General features: G+C 45.8%; 1 protein-coding gene, 1 long non-coding RNA gene and 1 other non-coding gene across 5 annotated transcripts in view; 2 read left to right on the plus strand and 1 right to left on the minus strand.

The window, feature by feature from the left end:
* The first annotated feature begins 3,850 nt into the window (after positions 1-3,850).
* On the plus strand, positions 3,851-20,405 carry LOC102075326 (HHIP-like protein 2). Its single transcript, XM_074538587.1, is given in 13 exon segments — positions 3,851-3,877; positions 10,115-10,654; positions 10,657-10,736; positions 12,759-12,791; positions 12,793-12,828; positions 13,156-13,296; positions 13,298-13,487; positions 14,740-14,867; positions 15,221-15,366; positions 16,808-16,893; positions 19,152-19,239; positions 19,885-20,040; positions 20,043-20,405. Coding segments are annotated over 13 exon segments (1,851 nt in total). The 3' UTR covers positions 20,243-20,405.
* A 1,168-nt stretch (positions 20,406-21,573) lies between these two features.
* TRNAT-UGU (transfer RNA threonine (anticodon UGU)) lies at positions 21,574-21,646 on the minus strand. Its single transcript has one exon. It is a non-coding gene; the product is annotated as a tRNA-Thr (tRNA).
* A 100-nt stretch (positions 21,647-21,746) lies between these two features.
* LOC141728675 (uncharacterized) overlaps positions 21,747-23,496 on the plus strand; it is a 65,108-nt gene continuing 63,358 nt past the window's right edge. For all 3 annotated transcript variants that reach the window (XR_012579819.1, XR_012579817.1, XR_012579818.1), the window contains exon 1: positions 21,747-22,064. This is a non-coding gene — a long non-coding RNA (uncharacterized LOC141728675). The remainder of the gene's footprint in view (positions 22,065-23,496) is intronic.

The raw sequence follows: 23,496 nt of genomic DNA on the forward strand, positions 1-23,496 counted from the left end.
AGCTGATCACTTTTAATAAAGGCCTTAAAAAGGAGAAGAAGTCTCCTGGCCCTGTTTATGTCAGCTGGGGCGCTCGTCCGGGATAGCCACGCCGAGAGAGGACTCAGGACTGGCCATCTTGGACCCTCAGGACAGCTGGCTATCAGGACCAGAGGGATCGGCTCAGGAGCAGCAACGCAGAGGAGCACTGGAGCCCCGGACTGGTGAGAAAGCTGGTGGCGGGAGCGGGAGACGTGCGCATGTGTGTGTGAGTGACACGAGGTCTGGCAGCCGGACCCTCGACCTGAGAGTGGACCCCTTAGTACCGCATTTCCGGACTCCTGCGAAGGGGCCGGCCAGGAACAGGGGGTGATGCTTGGAATTAGTGTGAGTGAGTCTTCTCCTAAGGGGGAAAAAAAGGGCCCCTCCTCTGGGCGTGCGGAGGGAATAGTTGTGTATGAGTGGCACGCACCCAAAGTAAGTCCTGACAGAGGGAAGTCAGGCAGATTTGTAAGTCCCGAGAAGGATTTGGGTAGCAGTTGTAAGTCTCGAGAAGGATCCGAGTAAGATTTGTAAGTCCTGAGAAGGATTCGGGTAGCTCACAAGCCCTGCAGGCAAAGTAAGTCCTGACAAAGGAGTCAGGCACAAACCCCAGCAAAGGAGGCTGTGGTTTGCTTTTAAGTCCTGATACGGTGAAGCCTAAAAATTGGCAGGTTAGGCAAACTAAAAATCAGGCAGTTGTTTTTCCTGACTGAGGGAGTCAGGCACGACCAGGATTCTTAGGCCGAGGTTTCGTGTGTTCAAGTCCCGATAGATGTAAGACCTGACGTTGGGAAAGTTGGGCAATCAAGAGATTGGGCAGTTGTTTCAGTATAAAATAAAATTTCTGCCTGAGCATCAGGCAGAAATCTGAAGTTCAGTGGAGGAGGCTGAAGCTCCTCAAAGAAGGTTCTTTTTGAAATTACTGGTCAGTAGAGGCACCTTTGGAACTTTTTTATTGAGACCTGTAAAATGGGAGGGTGTAATAGTAAAAAGACCTGCAAGAGACTGAGGTATATACCTCCCAATAGTCCCTTAGGAGAACTGTTAGTAAAATAAGATTCAATAGAGGCCACGGAGGAATTAGATAAAGTGAAAATGATCCATTATTGTATGGAAGTGTGGCCAGAATTAGAGGTGCAAGGAGGATGGCCTTGGTGTGGGACAAAGGATAAGTGGATGTGCCAACAATTAAATAATTATCTGACAGCTTGAGGCGATACTGATCCTGAGCAATTATTGTATGTAGCTTGCTGGTTAAAGAGCGCTGTTGGAGATGAAGGGGTGCGAATTCGTAAGGTACAGAGGAAGAAAGAGGGGAATGAAGGAGGGGATGATAGGACTAGTAAAAGATGGGACCCCCTGGATTATTTGCCTCCTTCTGCCCCTCCACCTTATAATCCTCTTCTTCAAGCACCTCAAATGGCAGATCCGGTTCTTCCCCCGGCTGCCATCTCATTGCCACCTGCTGCATTCTCCACCCCTTCTCCAGCTCCACTTAATATCCACTCGGGCTCTTCTCCCCCTCCTATTGCTGTCCCTTTACCTCCTCCTAGTTGGGACACAAATGCCTCCTTGCCTGATAAACAGCTATCAGCAAATACACCTGTTGATGGGCAGAACATTCAGGGTAACCCAGATATCCCTCAAAGTAGTTTGGCATCTGAAGTACTGTAGTACCAGATCCAAGACCTCCAAGGCAGAGAGACTCTTTCCCCTCAGAGAAGTTCCTGTGAGAGGACTAGCAGGAGGTATTGGCTTTGTGAATGCTCCCCTAACTACTTCTGAGGTGAGAGGATTCAAGAAAGAGTTGGGGCATTTAGCTGAGGACCCAGTGGGCATAGCCAACCAAGTGGATCAATTTCTAGGCCCAAATAGCTACACTTGGGGGGAGATGAATTCCATCCTGAGTATATTATTTTCCCCAGAAAAGGTCCAGATGATTAGGGTGGCTGGCATAAGAATTTGGGAGAAAGATAACCGTCCAGGACCCTGTCGGATCTCAAGATCTCAGTCCTGAGATGCTGAGCCACCGAGACCCTGGGGGGGCTCGGGACTCCTGGAATGTTGCCAGAAGTGTCTGGTGGCTGGACTTTGGTCCTGCACAGGAGACGACAAGGATGAGGGCTTCACAGGGTGAATGGTGAAGGGATTAGTTAATTAGAGGGTGAGAAACATGGTTTAGGATTTATGTACAGGGGGGTTTAGAGGAGTAAGATGGAGGAATTGGGGTGTGTCCTGCCCTCCTTCTTCTTCCTCCTCTCCTCCATCTTCTTTGGCCACGGTGGCACCTTTGGATTGGTTAATACTGAGAGTACACCGAGTTATAAGAATAGATGGTATTGGGGAAAAATGATAAATATTGTATACGTAACAAAGGGTATAAAGATACGTGGCTGCCCGGGAGGGCAGACAGTGTGCCCATGGCTGACTGCTGAGCAGATCTCTGTTCGGCTGAAAGAACATCTTTTAGATAAACAATTAATAAACATAAAAACCAAAAGAAGAACTGAAGCCTCTTCTCGTCCTTCGATACGCGGGCTGCCCCAAGGCCACCCCGGGCCTTTCCAGGCCTCACAAACAGCCGAGATAAACCGGACATTTGGCGTCCCTGGGTGGGCACCCCCACCACCTTCAAAGCCCTAAAGATCAGCGAGAAGAAGAAAACAAAAAGCCAACAGAGACTGCAAAAAAACAGCAGTCACTGCGAATTCCACCTCTCAGTTTCTGCCGAAGACAATTCGTAGCAGAACAGCCCGGACTGGAACCAGAAGGCGCCCTGGGACCACCTCTCGTGATCTGCTGGACAGATCGAGACGTCCAGACTGCTCTGACGACAGATTTGGTAAGAAAGCCTGAAAAATAAGAACATGGGGGGCACACCTTCCCAGGAACAACGGGAAATTTTGTCCGCCTTTTAAGGTGTGACACAAACATACACAAAAAAAAAAATTAGCTCTGGCCTTAAAAGGCCAGGAAGGAAGACCCCGAGACGCAGCAGACGTCCGGGGGGGGGGCCCTCAAAAGAGGGGGGAGCAAGACTCCGGAAAAGATTAGCTCTGGCCTTAAGAAGCCAGGGGGAAGGGCTCTCGAGAAAAGAGGGCAGGAAATATTATTAAAACACCCGGTCCCAAAACCCAGAAACCCCAGAAAACCCCAAAAGCGTCCAAAAAACTCCAGAGAGCATGGAGGACTCAGGAGCAGAGGGGGAGCAGGGGGGGGAGAAAAAGGGATCGGGGGAGGCGCTTTCTCGCGGCAGCCAGGCAGCGGCGGAGCAGGCGGGGAGCGCGGCTGAAGAAAAAACAAGAGACGCGTGTTCAGATACGGCTTTGCTAAGCTCAGGGCCGGGGGGTGCAGCGGCCCCGGGGGCCGGCAAGGTAGCAGAAACGCGCGCGGCGGGCAAAACTCGCAAGAACCCAGCAAAAAACCCGGGACGCAGATCGACCCGAACGCGGCGGGCGTGGGTGCCGGCGGGGGCGGGCCGCACACACCGACAAAGGGCCACACACACACAGCGTCGGAGGAGGAGGAGACAGAGTCGGGGCAGACCGAGGGGGGAAAATTCAGAGGCGGAACAAAAAGGGAGAGGGAAAAATTACCTCGGGAGAGACAGAGGGCGGCTCGGAAAGCACGCATGCGCAGAGTAAAGAGCGCGGGCGGGGGCGGGCCAGACCCACGGTAACGTCTCGGGCGAGGAGGGGCCCTCTCCAGACTTGGTGCCTTTGGTAAAAACCCTCGGAGTCCCAAGCCTCTCCCCTCCCGGGGAGGCGTGTGTTTTTTAACCCTATTGTCAGTTGAATCAAAAAACCCAGGTAACCCCTGAGTGCACGACATGCCGGATCGGTTCAGCAGAGCTACAGTATCATTTCGTAACGAGTCTGCAACTATGCAGCGATTTTCCTCAACAAGATATAAGAAGAAACGAATACTCAGACAAAAGTCGGGACTCAGACTGCAGAGGACAACTCAGAAGAGAAACAAGAGAAACGAAAGACTCTGGGGGGTTTTCTCTTTGGGGTCTTGAATATTTCTGTATAAGGACGAAAGACTCTGGGGGGTTTTCTCCTTGGGATCTTGAATTGCAATAGGCAATGGGGTAAATTTACCTATTACAGGGGAAACTGACAAAGGATCATATATTGATCAGCTGGTAGATTTCTTTGACATCTCTCCCATTTGGAGAGGAATTTTAAGGGCAGATTTCTTTGACATTTCTCCCATTTGGAGAAGAATTTTAAGGGTAGGATTTTATGTTTTAATAGTTTAAGGTTTTATGTTGTAATAATTCTCCTAGTCCTCATCCATGTCGTCCCAGATGCCATGAATCAGATTGTAAAAGAGGGTCTCTTGGTGCAAACAGAAGGGGGAGATGTCGGATCTCAAGATCTCAGTCCTGAGATGCTGAGCCACCGAGACCCTGGGGGGGCTCGGGACTCCTGGAATGTTGCCAGAAGTGTCTGGTGGCTGGACTTTGGTCCTGCACAGGAGACGACAAGGATGAGGGCTTCACAGGGTGAATGGTGAAGGGATTAGTTAATTAGAGGGTGAGAAACAGGGTTTAGGATTTATGTACAGGGGGGTTTAGAGGAGTAAGATGGAGGAATTGGGGTGTGTCCTGCCCTCCTTCTTCTTCCTCCTCTCCTCCATCTTCTTTGGCCACGGTGGCACCTTTGGATTGGTTAATACTGAGAGTACACCGAGTTATAAGAATAGATGGTATTGGGGAAAAATGATAAATATTGTATACGTAACAAAGGGTATAAAGATACGTGGCTGCCCGGGAGGGCAGACAGTGTGCCCATGGCTGACTGCTGAGCAGATCTCTGTTCGGCTGAAAGAACATCTTTTAGATAAACAATTAATAAACATAAAAACCAAAAGAAGAACTGAAGCCTCTTCTCGTCCTTCGATACGCGGGCTGCCCCAAGGCCACCCCGGGCCTTTCCAGGCCTCACAAACAGCCGAGATAAACCCCAGACAGGACCCCAGGTGCCATCAGGCGAACAGAAATTGCCACTAACGGATCCCAGCTGGAACCCTAACCAGGAGGAGGGGAGGAAGGCCATGAGGGCATATAGGTCTTTGATAATACGGGGGATCAAAGAGTCAGTTCCCAAAGGAACTAACACCCAATTGGCCTTTGAGGGTACACAGGAGAAAGATGAAGCTCCTGCTGCCTGGCTTAATCGCCTAAGGCAGAACTTCCAGTTGTACTCTAGAATAGACCCAGACACCCTAGAAGGTCAAATGCTACTAAAAGTCCAATTTGTTACCAAATCTTGGCCTGATATAAGGAGAAAATTGGAAAAGATGGAAGATTGGCAAGAGAAGGACATTAATGAGTTATTAAGAGAGGCATTGAAGGTGTATTTAAGGAGGGAGGAAGAAAAAGCAAAGGCCAAGGCTAAGATCATGGTTGCTGTAGCTAGAGAAAGTGCAGGGTGGGCGGGTCCACCACCAGGAGAAGGCAAGCATAGGCCTCTTGTACTGTCAGGTGCAAGAGGGATAGAGACACCTCAAGTTCCTTTGAGAGAACCACATTGCTATTACTGTGGAGAGCCAGGACACATCAGGAGGTTTTGTAGAAAGCTCAGTCTCGATGTGGCAATAGCCAGGGAACAAGATAATTTAGAAAAGATCCTTAGAGGTGACGATTAGAGGGTCAGGGGCTTTACACTTTAGGGGACCTGATGCAACATCTAGATAAGCCCTTGGTAAACTTTGAGGTGGGACCCCTAAATGAAGAATTTGAATTTTTGGTTGATACAGGAGCAGATAAGTCCTGTCTCAACAAAGTAACATCTGAAGTTAGACAAAAATAGCTAGGTAGAAAGGATATCAAATAGCACCAAAACTGGCCAGTAAGACTAAACTTGTAATAAGTGGTGTGAAAGTAAAAGGTACCTTATTGTTGTCTTGTTGTGTGTGAGAGTGAGTCACAAACAAAGTCAGCCTCAACTTCCCGGGCAGGTGGGAAGGGGGCCGTGGAAGTGTGTGTGACCTGCAAACCAGGCTTGTGTCCCCCGGGCGGGTGGGGGCTGTGACCAAAGTGTGTGTGTGACCTGCAAACCAAACTAGTGCTCCCCAGATGTGTGAGGGAGCCGTAGCTGTAAGAGTGTGAGTGACACGCAGACAGCCTCACAGGTGAATGTGCACCAGCGGCAACCAGAGTCGGGGCCCTTCCAAGAGGCCCAGAGATACTGAGACCTGTGGGCCAACCCCAAGGTGAGGGGGGGGCTATAGGGACCCGTGATTTTCTAGCAATAAGTTTGTGTCTTAAAGGTGTGAAGGAATGTGTGAAAGTGAATGAGAAATGAGAGAGTGAATATAGACGAATTAGAATAGAAGTAATGTAGATTGTGCATTACAAGTTTTACCACATCTCCTTAGAGGGAAGTGTATTGTGTAGAAGAATGGTGTAAGGAAAAAAAAAAATTATGTGTAAGGGGTTGAAAGAAGTATTTAAGCTGCAAGTGAAAGTAAGAAACAGAAGCAAGAGATAAATAAATAAGATCTTCAAAAATAGAACAGAAAACCAGTGAATTAAATACACAGAAAAATAGGAGAATAAAAGTACTTTAGGAGTTAAGTTAGCTGAGAAATACAACTCCTTGCAAAATACAGAGTATGGAGAAGTCGATGAGAGAAACATACAAGCTATGGAAAAAGAGAAATTACCAATAACATTAAACAGAGAAACTGAGTTTTGATAAAATCATTAAATAGCAGACCATTAATGCCTGTGTTTGAAAGCCCATTTCAGGTACTCTTCATTACTAATTCGACTGTGCAGACTAAAAAGGAAAAAGGTTGGACACACATCATCTCACCCCCTGGCATTGGACCAGGATTCAACACCAGTGTTTTTCCCTCTGGCATTCTGGCATTGGACTGGACTCCGCCTCTTTCTCTTTCTGGCATTGGGCCAGACTCCCAGTTTTTCCCTCTGGCATTGGGCCAGAGTCCACACCACTCACCTCCCGGCACTGGATAAGGATTCATCCACATCACAAGTTAATTCACCTGAGTATACTGTGATAAAAGGACCAAAGGATTTAAAGTTGACTCTGAGAAGGAGGAGTCAAAAGACCGAACTGTGTGGGGAAAAAATTAGTATAAAGAGTTCTAACATTGCTTAAAATGCTTCAAAACTGTTCTGTGTAAACTATGTTGGTAAAAAGTTTAAAACTGTAAATAAGTAATTCTGGTTTAAGTTCCCCAATTTAATTCTAAAGACTCCAGGTTAATCCTCTACAGAACACTCCCCTGGGGGAAACCAAAATTGGTAGGGAATAGACCAAGAGAAGTTTAACCAGAGAAGCGGGTAGAAGGGACTCTAAAGAGCTTGGAAGCTTCTTCTCAGTAAAAAATTCCCCAAGAGGCAAGGCTGAGTGGGCAGGCTGTGCAAGATGACCCATACCGGACTCTTGGGAAGGGTAGTAATGATAGCTCTGATTGCTGGTGGTGCTCAGGGGAGCCCAGCTGAGCCATGCAGTGAGTGCTACCAACCCTGCTATGAAAAAGAAGTGAGCTCCTTGTCGAGAGTCCACATCAGTTCTGACCCTGATTGTGTTAACCCCTCCCAATTGGTTCTTTATCAGAAAAATAAGAGAGTGTATTGGATAGCCCAGAATACTGCCACTTTTAGGCAGCCACTCCTAGGAGAGTGCCCTATAGAGGTAGCCTGGTTGTGCTTTGAATGTGATGCTGCTGAAACAAGCTCAGCAGATCTAGTAAAGAGCAAAGAAATGGTGAAAATGGTAAGAAAAATTGTTTGTTACAAGTATTTATATGAGTGTACTGGAAAAGAGATAAACCCCTTTTGGAACACATTTCAGGGGAGCTCTAAACCCCTCGGTTTGATCTCATCTGGCAACTGCATTGCTAGAGTGATAAAACCAATTTTCTTATTACCCAAAGAAACTGGATCAAGTTTGGGAGTTCCTATATATATTAATTTCTCCTATTTGGGAGAAATTAAACAAAACTGGGAAAGTGAAATAGAAATTGAGAAAATCCAAAATTGTAAAAGCCAAGTTCTGATCCCAATATCTGTGTTGAACAAAGTCATCCGGCTCCAGGCAGTATTAAAAATAAAGAATTCAATTATTAGGAACATTTCAAACGAAATAAAAAGATTAGCATGTGTAAATAATCAAGATCAAACTCCTACACTTGATCCCAGTGGGTGGGAGAACTTGGAGATTTTCAGAAGAAATGTATGGGAAAAGGTAGTTTTTCTCACTGTGTGTAGACTTGGAGGATTGCTCTTTTTGCTATGCTTATTTATCTGTTTTAGTAAAACAGTATTGGCTGTACAAACCAACCTGAAGAAACCAAGAAAAGTAACAAGGTTAAGTAACCATGATTACCAAAGTGCACAAGAGATTTATAGTAGATTCAAAACAAAAATTTTGTGAGTTTATGCGAGCTTAAGAATTTAAGCTCGATCAAAGAAAAAGAGGGGGGACTGTTATGAACAAAAATTTGGTTAATATTTTTTTTGTGAGAAAGAGTTACAGGGACGCAGCCAGATCTGTCTCTGCCAGGGTTCTTAGTGCTTTGTTATTGTAATCACGCGTCGTTGTAGCTTATCTCCTCTTTTGTATTAGTAAAAGGCCTGGCTGGGTGGGGTAGATGGCCCTTCCCTGAAGCAGTGCGCTCTTCCAGCATAGGGAAGACACCTGAGAGGGTGGGGGGGGTTATGCAAAGTGACTCCAAAGACTAGCATGCTTTGAGACCTTGACTCCAAAATGCACAGAGAAAACCCCAAAAACAACAAGCCAAATAAGAGTTGAGAGACTAAAGTGATGTCTGGACATGAGGAGCCGAGTGCTGAGCCTGCAGAGATGCGGAGTCCCTCTCGCCCTGACCATGGGAGTCGTTCCCAGCGCCAAGACTGAGGGGGACCGCACTGAGAAAGCTAGATCTGACGGGATCATCACGCCCTAAAGGCTCCCACAAGGACCAGATCCCCCAGCTCTGCCCCTAGTGGACAGAGCTGCGCATATCCTCCTCCTCTGAGTCACCCTGGGAGACGCGACGGGGACTGCAGCCCTGCCGAGCTGCCCAATCCTGAGCTGATCACTTTTAATAAAGGCATTAAAAAGGAGAAGAAGTCTCCTGGCCCTGTTTATTTTATTCTGGATAGATTGATTTTGGGCTGCTGGCATGAAAACCAGCAAAATAATATTTCTTTAGAATGTATCCTCTTCTGCTTTAAGTTCTGCAACTTTGTGCTGATTATAATAGAGGTGAGATCTTAATGGAAACATTTTACAGAAGTTCTGGCCTACAATGTTTGCAAGTTGAGTTTAAATTTAGGCACAAATTCAAACACAATGCTTGATTTTCAGAATTTATCCTACATTTTACATAGCTAAACACTTAAAGGTATTTGAAGGAACATAATTTTAGATCTGTAACACATGAAAATGTTGCCAGCAGTATTTTTTTCCTGACGATCAGAGATAGAGTCAATGATATCTACAGGAATTGCACAAGATGGTATTTACTTACTTGAATCTGTTTTAAATCTCACCTACAGTCTGCTTCAGTAATACTGTGTATGTATCAGATTAATTTAGCCTGTATATTTAATCAATGTACATCTTTAGCAGCTCCAGCTTCTTCTGGCAGCGTTTCACTTGCTTTTTTTAACCTGGCTCCTATTGCCTTTATTTGATACTCCCTCATTTTTCTTCTGTGGGAAAGTGAACCTTATCCATCTTCTCAATGTCACTTGTGATATTTCCAGAGCTCTGTCAGGTTGTTTCCCTGCTCTGATCACCTCCCCCTTGGACTGCTCAGTCCCACTTTACTGAATGACAAATCCACAGCCTCCACACTTGTACTTCTGTTGGGAAGGATTTACATGCAGCTGACTATGCTTTGATAAAGGAAACGACTACTGATGTTGAAGTCCATTTTGGCCATATACTGAGTGACTTTTAACAGCTGCACTTCATAGGTGACTGTTTATGTTGTCTGCATTGATAATTTTTCATTTTATTAACCACTTTGCTCCCCTTGAGGTGTCTCAGCTTCTCCTGGATGAGTGTCCACAGCCACGTCTTTAGTTTCCTTTACTTGCTAGGACTGTTCTCCATATGCTGCACATCTCTATGATGCAGAAAACCCACGGACCCTGCTGAGAAGCCTACCAGGACTTTGTATTGACTACTGCTACTCTGCCATCCACCTGCTGACTGGTGACAAACACATCCAGGAGTGCTGCAAGATGAACGGGACCCACTTCTGCCACCTCCTGCAGCTCCATGATGAGGACTACTGTTTCCCCCAGGTGCTGCAGAACTTGTTCCTGAGCTGCAGCCTGGGCTTGCTGCTGGAGCTGTGTCCAGCTGGCTGTGTCCAGCTGTGCCTGGCTGAGGTTGCCAGTGGCCTGAGGAAGCCGGTGCTGTTTGCCCACACTGCTGACGGGACCCACCGCGCCTTCACAGCCGAGCAGCTGGGCCTCATCCGGACCTGCCTGCCCAATGGCAGTTGGCAGGAGGAGCCATTCCTGGATATTCAGAGCCTGCTGCTGGCTGCCCCATGGCTAGTGGATAAGAGGGGCTTCCACCCCAAGCAGAAGGACAAGGGGGAGTTCTATATCTGTTACTCACACATGGTTAAGAAAACCGAGTGAGAAAGAGCAGGATCAATGAATTGAAGGTTTTGGCATCTGATGCCAACAAAATTGACCCAAGCTCTGAAAGGTAAAGTTCATGTTGAATGCTACTGTATGCCATGATGAGAAATTGTTTTCTCTGTCCCTGTTCAACCTCCCAATATCAACACAGGCTGGGTATTGAGAGCAGCCCTGCCAAGAGAGACTTGAGGGTGCTAGTAGGTGAGAGGCTGAATATAATCCAGCAATGTGAGTTTGCAGCTGAGAAAGCCAAACATGTCCTGGGCCGCATCCAAAGATTTGTGGCAGCAGGCCAAGGGAAGGGATTCTGCTCCTCTGTTCCACGTTCAGGAGGTCCCAACTGCAGTACTAGTGCTAGCATCTAGCCTAGCCTAGCCTAGCCTAGCATCTAGGCTAGCCTAGCCTAACCTAGCCTAGCCTAGCTGAGCATCTAGCCTAGTCTAGCCTAGCATATAGCCTAGCCTAGCCTAGCGTAGCTTAGCCTAGCATATAGCCTAGCCTAACCTAGCCTAGCCTAGCATCTAGCCTAGCCGAGCATCTAGCCTAGCCTAGCCTAGCCTAGCATCTAGCCTAGCCTAGCATCTAGCCTAGCCCAGCCTAGCCTGGCCTAGCCTAGCCTAGCATCTAGCCTAGCCTAGCATCTAGCCTAGCCTAGCATCTAGCCTAGCCCAGCCTAGCCTGGCCTAGCCTAGCCTAGCCTAGCCTAGCCTGGCATCTAGCCTAGCCCAGCCTAGCCTGGCCTAGCCTAGCCTAGCCTAGCCTAGCATCTAGCCTAGCCTAGCATCTAGCCTAGCCCAGCCTAGCCTGGCCTAGCCTAGCTTAGCCTAGCCTTGCCTAGCCTATCCTAGCATTTAGCCTAGCCTAGATTCTAGCCTAGCCTAGATTCTAGCCTAGCCTAGCCTTGCCTAACCTAGCATCTTGCCCAGCCTGGCCTAGCCTGGCCTGGCCTAGCTTAGCCAAGCCTAGCCTAGCCTAGCATCTAGCCTAGTGTAACCTAGCCTTGCTGAGCTTGGCATCTAGCCTAGCCTAGCATCTATCCTAACCTAGCCTAGCATCTAGCCTAGCACCTAGCCTAGCATCTAGCCTAGCCTAGTCTGGCCTAGCATCTAGCCCAGCCTAGCCTAGCACCTAGCCTAGCCTAGCCTAGCATCTAGCCTAGCCTAGCCTAGCCTAGCCTAGCACCTAGCCTAGCCAAGCCTAGCCTAGCACCTAGCCTAGCCTAGCCTAGCATCTAGCCTAGCTTAGCCCAGCCTAGCATCTAGCCTAGCCTAGCTAGGCTAGACACAGATCTGTTGGAGAGTTCAGAGGAGGCCACTAAGATGATCAAAGGAATGAAGCACCTCTCCTATGAGGACAGGCGGAGAGAATTGGAAGTGTTCTGCCTAGGAAAGAAAATGCTTTGGGGTGACCTCATTGCAGCCTTCCAGTACCTGAAGGGAGCCTACAAGAAAGATGGACAGAGTCCATCTACAAGAGCATGTGGTGACAGGACAAAGGGCAAAGGTTTAGATTAGGTATTATGAAGAGCATGGTGAGGCACTGGCACAGGTTGCCCATAGGAGTTGTGGATGCTCCCTCCCTGGAAGTGTTCAAGGCCAGGACAGATGGAGCTCTGAGCAACCTGGTCTCGTGGAATTTGTCCTGCCCATGGCAGGGGGTTGGAACTTGATGATTTTTAAGTCTTCTCCAACTCAAGTCAGTCTGTGATGGTATGATTCTTTCCGCTGGCAGAACCTGCGCATTCCTGGTCATTCTGGTTCAGGTGTGTGACTGGCCTGCTATGGAACTACCAGAATCAGGTTGGCTCAAGGTCACACACAAAACTAAAATGGATTGAAAAGACTCAGGAATAAGGTTGTCTTCTCTCTCCATCTTGTACTCTTGTCTTCCAAAGAGTAGTAACAGCCTTTAATCTATTATGGAATTAAGATCTGCCCTATGAGGTTTGTACTGTAGAAGAGGGTGTTTAACAACAGTACTATACTCTTATTTATCAGCCATGTGGGCACCTGCCCTGTTCCGTGCTAAGATAATAAAAGCTAGTTCTTACTTTTTTTTCTTTTCTTTTTTTTTTTTTTTTTTTTTAAAGGATTCTCCTGGAGCTTGAGGAACCAGCTGCAAAGAGACCCTTTTGGAAAATTTGGGAATACTCAGAACAAGTAGGAGGGCAGGTGAAAGCTTTGTGCATGTTCACCAAGACACAAGGTTTGGAAAGGAGAAAATGTGGAAGAATAGAGTAAGAGTGCTTCCTGAAAATGCTTGTGCATCTGCAAGTCTGTCCAAAGCAGTATTTCAAAAATGAACACTTGTCAAGTTGTTTGGAGAAAAGAGAGTTTTCTGGCTTAAGTGGATTGCAAGCCAGATACCAGCCTCTGTTGATTTCTTCTAGGCAGATAACTTTTCCTTTGAAAACAGGCAAGGAGAAGAAGGGAAATTTTGTGTTTTCAGATGGCTCTCATGCTGTAGTTTCTTTTTTCTGCCTTTAGGAGCACTTTGTTGGGGAAAGTGTTGAGGATTGATGTGGATGGAAGAAACCCTGATGGAAAGCCTTACCACATCCCTCCTGATAATCCATTCATGTCTGATCCCAAAGCCTGCCCAGGGGTTTATGCCTATGGAGTCAGTAATATGGTGCTGTGCAATGGACAGAGGGGACCCTATCACAAAAAAAGGAAGAGGGAGGATATTCTGTGGGGATGTCGGGTAGAACAGGTTTGAGGAAATCAACCTCAACTTCACTGTTAAAGGAGGGAACGATGGCTGAAGAGCAAAGGAGGGGTTTGAATGCTTCAACACAAAGCTTTGCCACAACTCCTCCATGGGTAAGGAAAAACTTTCTTGTAGAAGATTACTATATGTGTATATTTAGTGGACTATAGCACTGTTTTCCCAGCAAAGCTAAATAATCCAGTGTTGTATATTAAATGGAATTTGTCTGCTTTTTAAGACCAGAAATCCCTTTTCCCCAGCCCTGCTGTGTTGCTATGGAATGATGCTCTCATGACTGCACTGGACAAGGTGTTTAAATTCCAAGCCTGTGTCTTTTGTGGACAGTTTTCCCAGTAAAGCCAGGAGGACAATGGATTTTATTTAAGTAGAAAGTGATACTGTGTTTTCTCCAGAAGCTCTGAGCCATGACTGTGGCTAAGGACAGAGGGCCAGGCTGATGCTGAGATCCTGACACAAACCTGTGACAGATGTAATGTGTCCCAGCCAGCAAAGTGCTGCAGCAGAATGCCCAAAAGCTGTCTCTGGGTCTGACTGTGGGTGTGATGGACAAAACACACTTGCTGCCTTCAAAAAACAGAAATTGGTGGTCTTTGCAAAGCTCTTGGCAAAAGCATGATAGAAAAACTGAGTATTATAATAATGTTCCTTCAGCTGTTTGGTGAAGACACCTGGTCTCAAGGTCCTGCAGACGTTTCTGGAACATTTGGATGAGCAGACAAGTGTAGAGTATGTATTATTGACATTAATGCAGGGAAAAAAATGAGGACAAGAATAAAATTCTGTGTAATCTGACAATTCAATATGAGAAAGGACTGAATTCAATTTTAACATTGCCAGAGGCAGAGTCTTTATTTTACAAGTCTCATGACATAAAATGGTGAGAGCACACTCATTTCACACTCATGCTCTGTGTTATGTCAGTGAACGCATGAAGATGTTGAGCTCACTTGCAGTTTTGATCTTTTTCCCTTCTCTAAAAATACTGGAATTGGTAAAGATGATCCCTGCTAAAGTGACTGGTACAGTCACATATAAATTAGATAACACTTGCTGCAGGCTGATGCCTTCCTGCATTGCTTCTTGATGTAGAGAATCTTGGTTTTTGTCTTATGGAAGCTCATCATGACTAAGACTTGATAAGCAACTACACAGAGAGGTCCTTAAAGCCCCTGGGTCCGTTCTGTCCCAGAGTAAACTGCTTAATTACCACTGAAATTTCGCTAATGTTAAACTGTATTGGTCCTTCTAGTAATTTTTGTACCTGTCAGTGTCATTGAGCAACTGCTTTTTGATGCTCTCTGAAAGTAAACTTTCTTACTTTGTATTTCTGTGTGTTTGACCTGGACACTCTGCCAATATTATCATATGGCTGCAGTGTGGGCAAGTCAGTTACTGGAGGCTTTGTCTACAGGGGATGTGAATCACCCAACTTGAATGTCCTTTATATTTTTGGTGATTTCCTGGGCAGGTGAGTCTGATTGTTTCCTCTGCAGCTCCCATTCTATACCCACATCTTCCTTGTCTGGGCAAATAAGTATATTGGACCATCCCAAAACCTTTTGGGCTGGAGTAGATGAGAAACTTGGATATAGAGTAAGTTCTGTGTTTGACTATTACAGCAACATTTTTGCTGGAATCTAAACTTCCTCCATTTCAGAATCCTTAGGACAAGTTTGCTCTTGTTCAGGTCTGTTTCTCCAAAATCCAGCCAACAGTCACAGTCTTCACTGACTGCTTTTTTTGTTTCAGTAATGCATGATTTTGACAGGAACTAATTTGGATGATGGAGACATAAAACACGGGGGTTTATTTTTCATCTAGTTGATTTATGGCTTTACAGGAAGATAAGAAGACAAATAAATGGAAGAAACAGGATATCTCTGTTGGCAGTACAACATCTTGTGCTTTCCGTGGAATGATCAGCTCCTACAGCAAATTCATCATCTCCTTTGCTGAGGATGAAGCAGGTGGGAATCATGCTGGCCACACCTTCAATGGAAACTGTACAGTCTGTTCTCTATGTATGGAAAATGTGGAAAATTCTGTGGTTCCTGAGGGGTGCCTGGAGAGCAGGCAGTGCAGAGAGGTTTGTGGCTGGTCTGTGGCTCAGGGAGGTCTCCTGCCCTGTGAAGCTGTTGCAGATCAGGTTGATGAAAAGTTCAGGAAACTGAATCTCATGTGAAACTTTCCTTTTATTGTTGGTCTTTTGTACTCTTTCACTAATCAACAGACTATATCAATGCAGTTCACATTTTCATTATACCATCCCATCCTCACTTGAGTTCTTAGAGCTTCTCTGAACTTCTCCTGCTTCCTTAGTATAAATTCCTCAGTCTTATTCACAACAATCCACAATTCACACTGTGGTTTATAGACCAGGACTTTATTTGGGGATCAGCAAAGCCACTCATTTAAAAGTTTAGTGTAAAGGCCTCAGCACATGGGACACTGCTAAGGTCACAAGGACCAGATCTCCCACCAAGGTGGAAGTACCAATGAACATGAACGTTTGCTTTTCTACAACCTCCTGACAGAGCTGTGTAATACAAAAAGAAGCTTCAAGTGTTTGGAAAGCACAGGTGCGTTTTAGCACTTGATCATTCAGCAGAAAAGAGATTTGCTTGCCAGGAAAAGATTCTAGATTTTCTGCCTAGCATATTCTGTCAGAGCTTAATGGAGATGCAGGCTTTGCTGTGAAACGTGTACAGTTTTTAACTGTTCTAACATATGGAGTGAGTGAATGTGAAATGTTTCTTCTTCTGGTGGCCTTTTAGGAACCAACATGGTTTTATGTAGTTTGAAAGACAACAACAGCTTTGCCTCTTGCAAGATACTCTAATTTCCCTTTCCCCTGGATATTGTTCTAGTGAGTGCTGAAGGGAAGGCACAAGGAGCATTTGTCTTCCACAGTTACCAGACAGAAATGAGAAGCTTCTGTCTCCCACAGATTAACCAATGTAGCTCTTGCTGAATTTTTTCCTTTTTGGTATGATCATGAAATGGAAAATACATTTTTTGTGTGGTCTTCCCCTCTATTTGTAGTTTCTGGCTGCTTCTTTGGTACAAACAAGTTTTAAGAAATATGTATTTATACAGAGGAAAGCAACCTTTACAGAGCCACAGAGGTGAGGTAATGAAGGTGCTGCCTGAAAGAGAGCTGCTGGCTCTGTGTGGAACCCTGCTGCAGCCAGGAGGTCATTTGGTGTTTCTGGGAGCCCACTGGCACAGGGCAGGGTGAGAACAAAGCCATTTCTTGGACATAAGGTATGGCTGAGGGAGTAACTGAAGGAGCTTCCTTTTCTGACGACATGAATTACTGAAAAGCCCAGGAAAGAGGAAAATGGAGAACTGGGATCCAGCTTGGGCACTTGAATCTAAGACCAGTTTTCTTTTTTCACTTCCATTTAGGTGAACTGTATTTTATGTCTACTTCTTATCCCAGTGCCTATACACCATGTGGATTGCTCTACAAGCTCATCGATCCTGCAAGGTTTGTAATTAAAGATGTATTTCCATGCCAAATTCTTCTATAGTTACCACTCTCCAGCTATCACAGTAAAAGAATACCAAGTACTACTGATACAAAATCACTGACATCTGCATCCAGTCCTTGGGTTTTGTTTACACACTACACCTCTGGTGCAACTTTAATCAGTTTGAGTGAATTTGTTCCTCACTCATCATGTCTGTGCACAGAGAAATAGGAAATAGAGTTCAAATTCCTTGAAGATCTGGGAGAGTTAAGGATTAAAAGAAAGTTTCCTTGGTTGTATATCTGAATTACAGCAAAGCAGTGACTTATTATATCAAATATCTATGATGCACATTAGTATAAATGAAAAATAAATAGCACTCCACAGTTTTCTTTACAAAGATGAGAGAAACCTGGTGGTTCATGCAGTGCTGAAATAATACTGGACCCTGAACCTGAGTTTTTCCAAGCAAGATGTTTTTCCAAGCAAAATGTTTTTCCCCATCAAACAGTTATACCTGCTAAAGTCTGTTTTTAGAAGATTAAGCACACTTATGTATTTTTTTTTGCCTCCCTAGCTTTCCCATTTTGCTAAAAAACATTAAATGGTTTCAAATCACTCTGTAGAACAGATACAGTACAAGTGTGTTTGTGCTTTTGCAGAGACCTTGGACATTCACAAAATGAAGAAAACAAGCTATGTTTTCTTGAGAAGTTAGATCCAAAGCTAGGTTGTTAACTCAAACTGTGTACCAAGGTGATGGGAACAGAACTTGAATCTTTTACTGCTCAAGGAGATTTCTGCCTTTAACAGCTTATCATCTGCCAGGAAGTGCATTTACTGTGAGGGGACAAAAAAAAAAATTATACATATATATATGTGACCATGCATAAACATCAAGAGCTTGAGCAGGATCTATTTATCAAAACAAATATATCTTTGTTGTCTGTATGTCACTCCTTAATGTGTCATGAAGACCCTGTGCTTTTGAAGCTTTGTGTCCGTCACTTCTAGAACAGGACCAGGCACTTACTCCCTTGGCTCCTAAAATCTTTCCGGGCATTTTCTGTTTCCCCTTGTTTGCCTTAGCCCAGATGGGGCTGTGCCAGCTCTGCCCTGGCCTGTTTGCACTTTGCAGGCGTGCCCGGGCTGTGCAGAGCTCCTTGGAGCCTGAGCAGGCTCTGGAGCACAGTCCTGGCACCTCCAGCTCCCGAAATGACTCTGGTCTCCTCATGAACCTTTCTCCTTTGATTTTACTGCTGTTTATAGGATTTTTCCTGGGGATAGCTTCTCTGCTGGGCACAGTCCCAGGCAGTGAATTCAGCATTCCCTGCCTCCCACCCACATGGCAGGAAGTGCACTGGCACGGACAGCAAGCCACACAAACTCTTGCTTCCAAAACATTGCCAGGGCCACTGTCATGTGCCTGATGGCAACTCAGACTTCCCGAGGAACCTGCCAGGAAAGCTGCTGGCAGCAGTGCCCTTTGTCCCTACTTCGGCTTGCCTCTGCAGCAGTACTCTTGCAGACAGCAGGGTGGCACCAAATTCCTTCTGTCCTGAGCAGAGAGAAAACGAGTTAGAATGTAATTTTAAAATCAGAAAGGAGAGAGATGAAGGGAAAAAACCCCACAAGCAATACCTGCAACTCTGCTTAAGTAACCTTAAAAAAAAAATTGAAATAGTTTAGAGGAAGCACTTGGCTCTTGCCACTGTCTGAAGGAGAATGCTTATCACAAGAAAATATGATGCCTTAGGTCATGCTTTGCTTTGGTGGGTGCTGTCAAGCAAATTGGAAGGACCTGCTCTTATTTGTCCTACAGCAGTTCCCTTGGTGGGTAACACAGAACACCAGTGTGTAGTGGTTCTTTGTACTTCTCCTCCTGTCACTGAACGTGCAACATCTTTACCTCAGGGAAAATGTGTTCACTTGGTTTTTGTTTTGGCGCCTTTGTACTGTGGGGAGTTGTCAGGAGACAGAGGAGAGGAACATAGACACATTTCTTTGTAGTTGTGGTTCCCTTCCTCTGTGCCTGTTCCTCTATCACTCCTCTTGCTGCAGCACTGTTGTATCCAAGAAAATCCCAGTGAAAGTCATGTTCACCAGCTGCTGTTGGGACAGGGATTTTATGGCTTGCCAGCCCTGTGTCAGCCTCTTGAATTCCTGTGCTGCATTCCAGGTGCCTAAAGTGATTTCATGCCTCTTCCACCAAGGGCAAATGAGAACAGGGAATTGGTGTGTGCCTATGGAATAAATAAACTTCCCTAACAATCTCTCAGATGCCTGTATCTGCACCAGGGAAGTGTAAATACAAGCCTGTTCCAATGAAAACAGACAGCAAACGGATACCATTTCTTCCATGAGCAAGCAAGTTGTCAAGCTTTGATTTTAATGAGAAGCAAAACATATACATTATCTTACAGGCATGTGATTGAAACCTTCAGGAGTCTTAACAACTACAGCACTGAGCAGGAGCAATCCTGAAGGTTGGTTATCACATTTATGTGATAAACACAGCTTCTGCTGTCTACTTGATGCTGTGCCTTTGCTTAACACCGGCCCCTGATTACTTTTCCCCCCTAAGTTTTCAATCTTCCTTTTTCCAAGCTGCATTCTGCCCCCATGCAGCTACGGCCGGAGTTACATCTTGAGTAGAAACCAATGTTTAGCAAGTTGATATTATTTTGTCTGGGATTTCCAGATATTAGTGTATTATGAACAATTAATATTGTTAAGTCTACTAGACAAGTGTGCAAGGTTTTATTATATTCTGTCTGGAAGTAATTTTCCTTAAATACACATCCCTAATTTCTAAAGTCAATAATTTTATTTCCAAGAAAAACAAGGGTCTTTTGATGGAAGAAGAGAGGTTTATGGTATGCATTTCTTCTTGCATAATTTCAGCTTTTTTTCTTGACTATAGGTCTAATAAGTGTTTCTCTCAGTCATATCTCTGAATAAGCCTTTTGCCTTAAAGCAGCAAGGCTGAACCATGTTAATTACTTTACTCAGAGACTGTCCTTGAGCTGCAAAATGAACCTTCAAGAACCATGCCTTCAAAAAAACCTTCTACCCTCACTGCAGCCACCCCAAGAGTTTCTTCTAAGAAAGCAAAAAAGACCACATTCACCAAAGTAAAAGCATCAACAGGAAAACCAGCTCCATCTGGTAGAGACAGAGAATCAAAGCTGAGGCTAAACCTCATAAGGGAAAGAAGACTGGACTCAACTCCAGAACTGCACCAGCACCACCTTTGCCAAAAATGAAGAGCTCCCACCTAGCCAGAATCAAGGAAGTTCTTCCAAAGAAAGCAGCACTACCTGAGGGAAAAGTGGAGAAGACAAGCAAAATAGCTTTTAAAGCTCAGTGATGTCCCAGAAAAAGCAAGTAGCTTATAAAATGGTGCAACAAAAGTGTTGAATAGTGATCAAATGAAAGAAGATTTTGGCTGACTTGTTATGGTACGCTCCCAGGTGTGTCCCTATTAATGGCAGTGTTAGCAGTCTCTACATATGTTCTATTAAACATTAAACTTTAACAGCACCACCTTCCAAGTCCTGCTGTGATGTCCTTTTCTGACATAAGCGGTTATGAGAGCCTGTGGTAGACATTCTGGTAAGATTTCTATGTGTATGACTGTCTAATAAATCTGACTCTAAATTTCAGGACTTTAATCTTCTGTTGAAGAATATGGAATAGACATGTTGATTACCCCACCTTTATTTAATATTTTTGTCATTTAGCTGAAAAGTGTGTTTCAAGAGTAGTTGTCTTTCAGACAATGAAGTTAGATTTTATTTTTTGAAGGAGGACAACTAAGATACTCAGAGGGCTGGAGCACTTCTACTATGAGAATCGGGGTTGTTCAGCCTGGAAAAGAGAAGGCTCCAGGGAAATCTTATAGCAGCCTTGTAGACCTGAAGGAGGCCCACAAGAAAGCTGGAGATGGACTTTTCACAAGGGTAGGTAGTGACAGGACAAGGGCAAAAGGCTTCAAACTGACAGAGGGGAGGTTTAGATTAAATATTAGGAAGAAAATCTTCACTGTGAGGGCAGTGAGGCTCTGGAAAAGGTTGCCCAGAGAAGTTGCGGATGTCCCATCCATGGAAGTGTTCAAAGCCAGGTTGGATGGGGCTCTGAGCAATGTGGTGGAAGGTGTCCCTTGCCATGGCATGGGCTTGGAATGTGATGATCTTTAAAGTCCCTTCCAGCCTAAGTTATACTATGAATATTTTTTCAAGGTAAGGCTCACCTGCAGCTTTCATAGGGTCCAGTAAGGGCTGGAAATGTCCAGCAACTCTGAAACACCAACACAATCACAGCACTAGAAGCCAAGCAAACCCCCCAAAACCTCGCGTTACATCCAAGCCACGGGCTGGAACCATCCTGCGACTCCAGATTCTACGCGGTGGACAGCCCCGCGTAGAACAACCCGGCGCCGTAACAACCTCGGCGTTCAAATCCAGGAAATGATTGATTTGGGAAGCGGAGCTGGGACCGCCCTTGCGCTCCTGTTCCGGAGGCAGCCGAGCCCACGTCAGTTTGGAGCTCCGACGTTTCGCTCGTCTCCCACCGCCGCCCTCTGCAGGCGCCGTGCCAGGATGCAAAAGGCGATCCCCGCCGCCCGCTCTACCCACAACGCCCCAGCTCGGTTAGGGCAGAAACGGTAATTAAATAAAATGCAGCTGCGAAAACCTCGGGAGGCCCCAGCGAGGATCGAACTCGCGACCCCTGGTTTACAAGACCAGTGCTCTAACCACTGAGCTATGGAGCCTCACACTTACTGCTTTTGTGCCGACTACTCATGTGCCTGTGCGAGGCAGGCTCCCCCCGCCGTGCTGCGGGGTCCCTGCCTTCGCCAGGGCTGGGGCCGGGGCAGCCCGTCTGTGGGCGCCGCACCTGCGACACCCCCGGGCCTGAGCTGGGCCTCTGGAGGTCCTCTGGGGAAAAGCTGCCCTTGGCAGGGGAGGGAATCCAGCTCCCGCCCCTCCCTGCCCTCGGCGTTACCCGAGGGTGACAGGAGGCCTTTCCCGTCGGCGGGAATGAGCGGAGGGCGCGCCTACCGCGGATTGAGGGCGGACGTGCCTTGGAGAGGGGGTCGGTGACACAGGGGAGAATGCTCCCGCTTCTCCCGGGCGTCCCCCACGCTGAGAGCGAGGGAGCAGCCGCTGCCTGAGTCTAGATTTTGGGAGGTAAGACTGCTCAACACCTGGTTTTGTGCGGAATGGGGAGATAGTCACTTTAAGCAGATAGCTCCGTGTTGTAATTCTCCTCAGCTTTTGTGAAATCACTGTTGCACAAAAACTGGTTGTAGTCTCGCAGATAAACCACACGTCTCGTTTGACTGGGGTATGAACCCGACAGCAAGACAGGAAGTGTGGAGCCTTCATTTTTTGATTTTTACTATGGAAGTTTCAAGTCATTTGAGGATTTTTCTCCTTTTCTTTGCACGAAAAACCAATCTGTCACATGTTCCATGAAAGCTTAGGTAAAGGTGAGAAGGTGGGCTGTGCAAAGGAAGCGGAGAGACTGTGGAGTTACAAATCCAGCAGCTCTGCTGTACACCAGTCATGTTCTAGAAAAGCAGACATGATTTGCTGGGTGCAAGCCTCAAGCTGTGTGTGACCAAAAGTAAAGCTCCTTGAAATGAGAACAGGCAGAAAAAGCTGCATTAAGGAGCTAAAGAGACCTTTCATCCATCCCACACTCCACAAATCATGAACTAGGTCAATTTCCTTTTTTTTTTTTTTTTTTTTTTTTCTCTTGTGTTTTATTTCACCTTCTCTTTAGAAATGGATATGATCTCTGTGGACAAACTAGATCAGTTCTGGTGAACTCTGTCTTGTTGTTTATGTAAGGCACTAAATATCTGATTTTGAAATATCTGATTTTGACCTCTAATGTGGCAGCTGATAAATTCATGAAGTTTCACATTTCTTTGGATGCTGTTTTTCCCCTTTCCTTTGAAGACTGTGACTCTTTAGAGGGACTGTAGCTCTTCCAAAGAGGGCTAAAATGTCTCTGTAGTGAGTGTTCTGCTAATGCCTTAGGGAACTGGAGTATAAGCATAGATTGTTTTATAATCTTCAAGTAGGCAGGAGCAGAACTGTCTTACACTTTTCATGCTATAAGACTAGCCTACCTTCATCAGCCTAACACAGCTGAGCAGCAGGGTAAGATGTATTCTGAGAGAAGAGCAGTGTTGAAGTAAGTTTTCTTTGATAACATGGCTACCTGCCACTATTGGGCTTTTAAACTTAGGTGTTGTGATCTAACTGTTGTGATTGCCCTGCTTCCAGATGCCTTTTGCTGCTGGCTGAGAGCTCCCTACAAGGTGGGCTGTACTTCAAGGGTTGTGTCAGAGTGTTTCTTAGTCATTCAGCCTGGGTGGGATTCAGGAGGTGTGGTGGTGGTACTACTACGCTATCAGTAAGCCCCTTGGCTTCTCTTTGTAATGAAAATGAGGAAATGAGACACTTCTGGGATGTAATTCATCCCACCTGAAGGTAAACCTCTACAAAAAGTCATCCGAGTCCTGGTCTAGAGGTGCCTGTTTCTCAGCTGGCTGTGAAGGGAGTCAATGCAGCCTTCACAGGAACTTCCCCAGCCTCAGTTATAAATGGT

This window comes from Zonotrichia albicollis, chromosome 3 (assembly GCF_047830755.1).
Source record: "Zonotrichia albicollis isolate bZonAlb1 chromosome 3, bZonAlb1.hap1, whole genome shotgun sequence".
In the NCBI taxonomy this organism is placed as follows: Eukaryota; Metazoa; Chordata; class Aves; order Passeriformes; family Passerellidae; genus Zonotrichia; species Zonotrichia albicollis.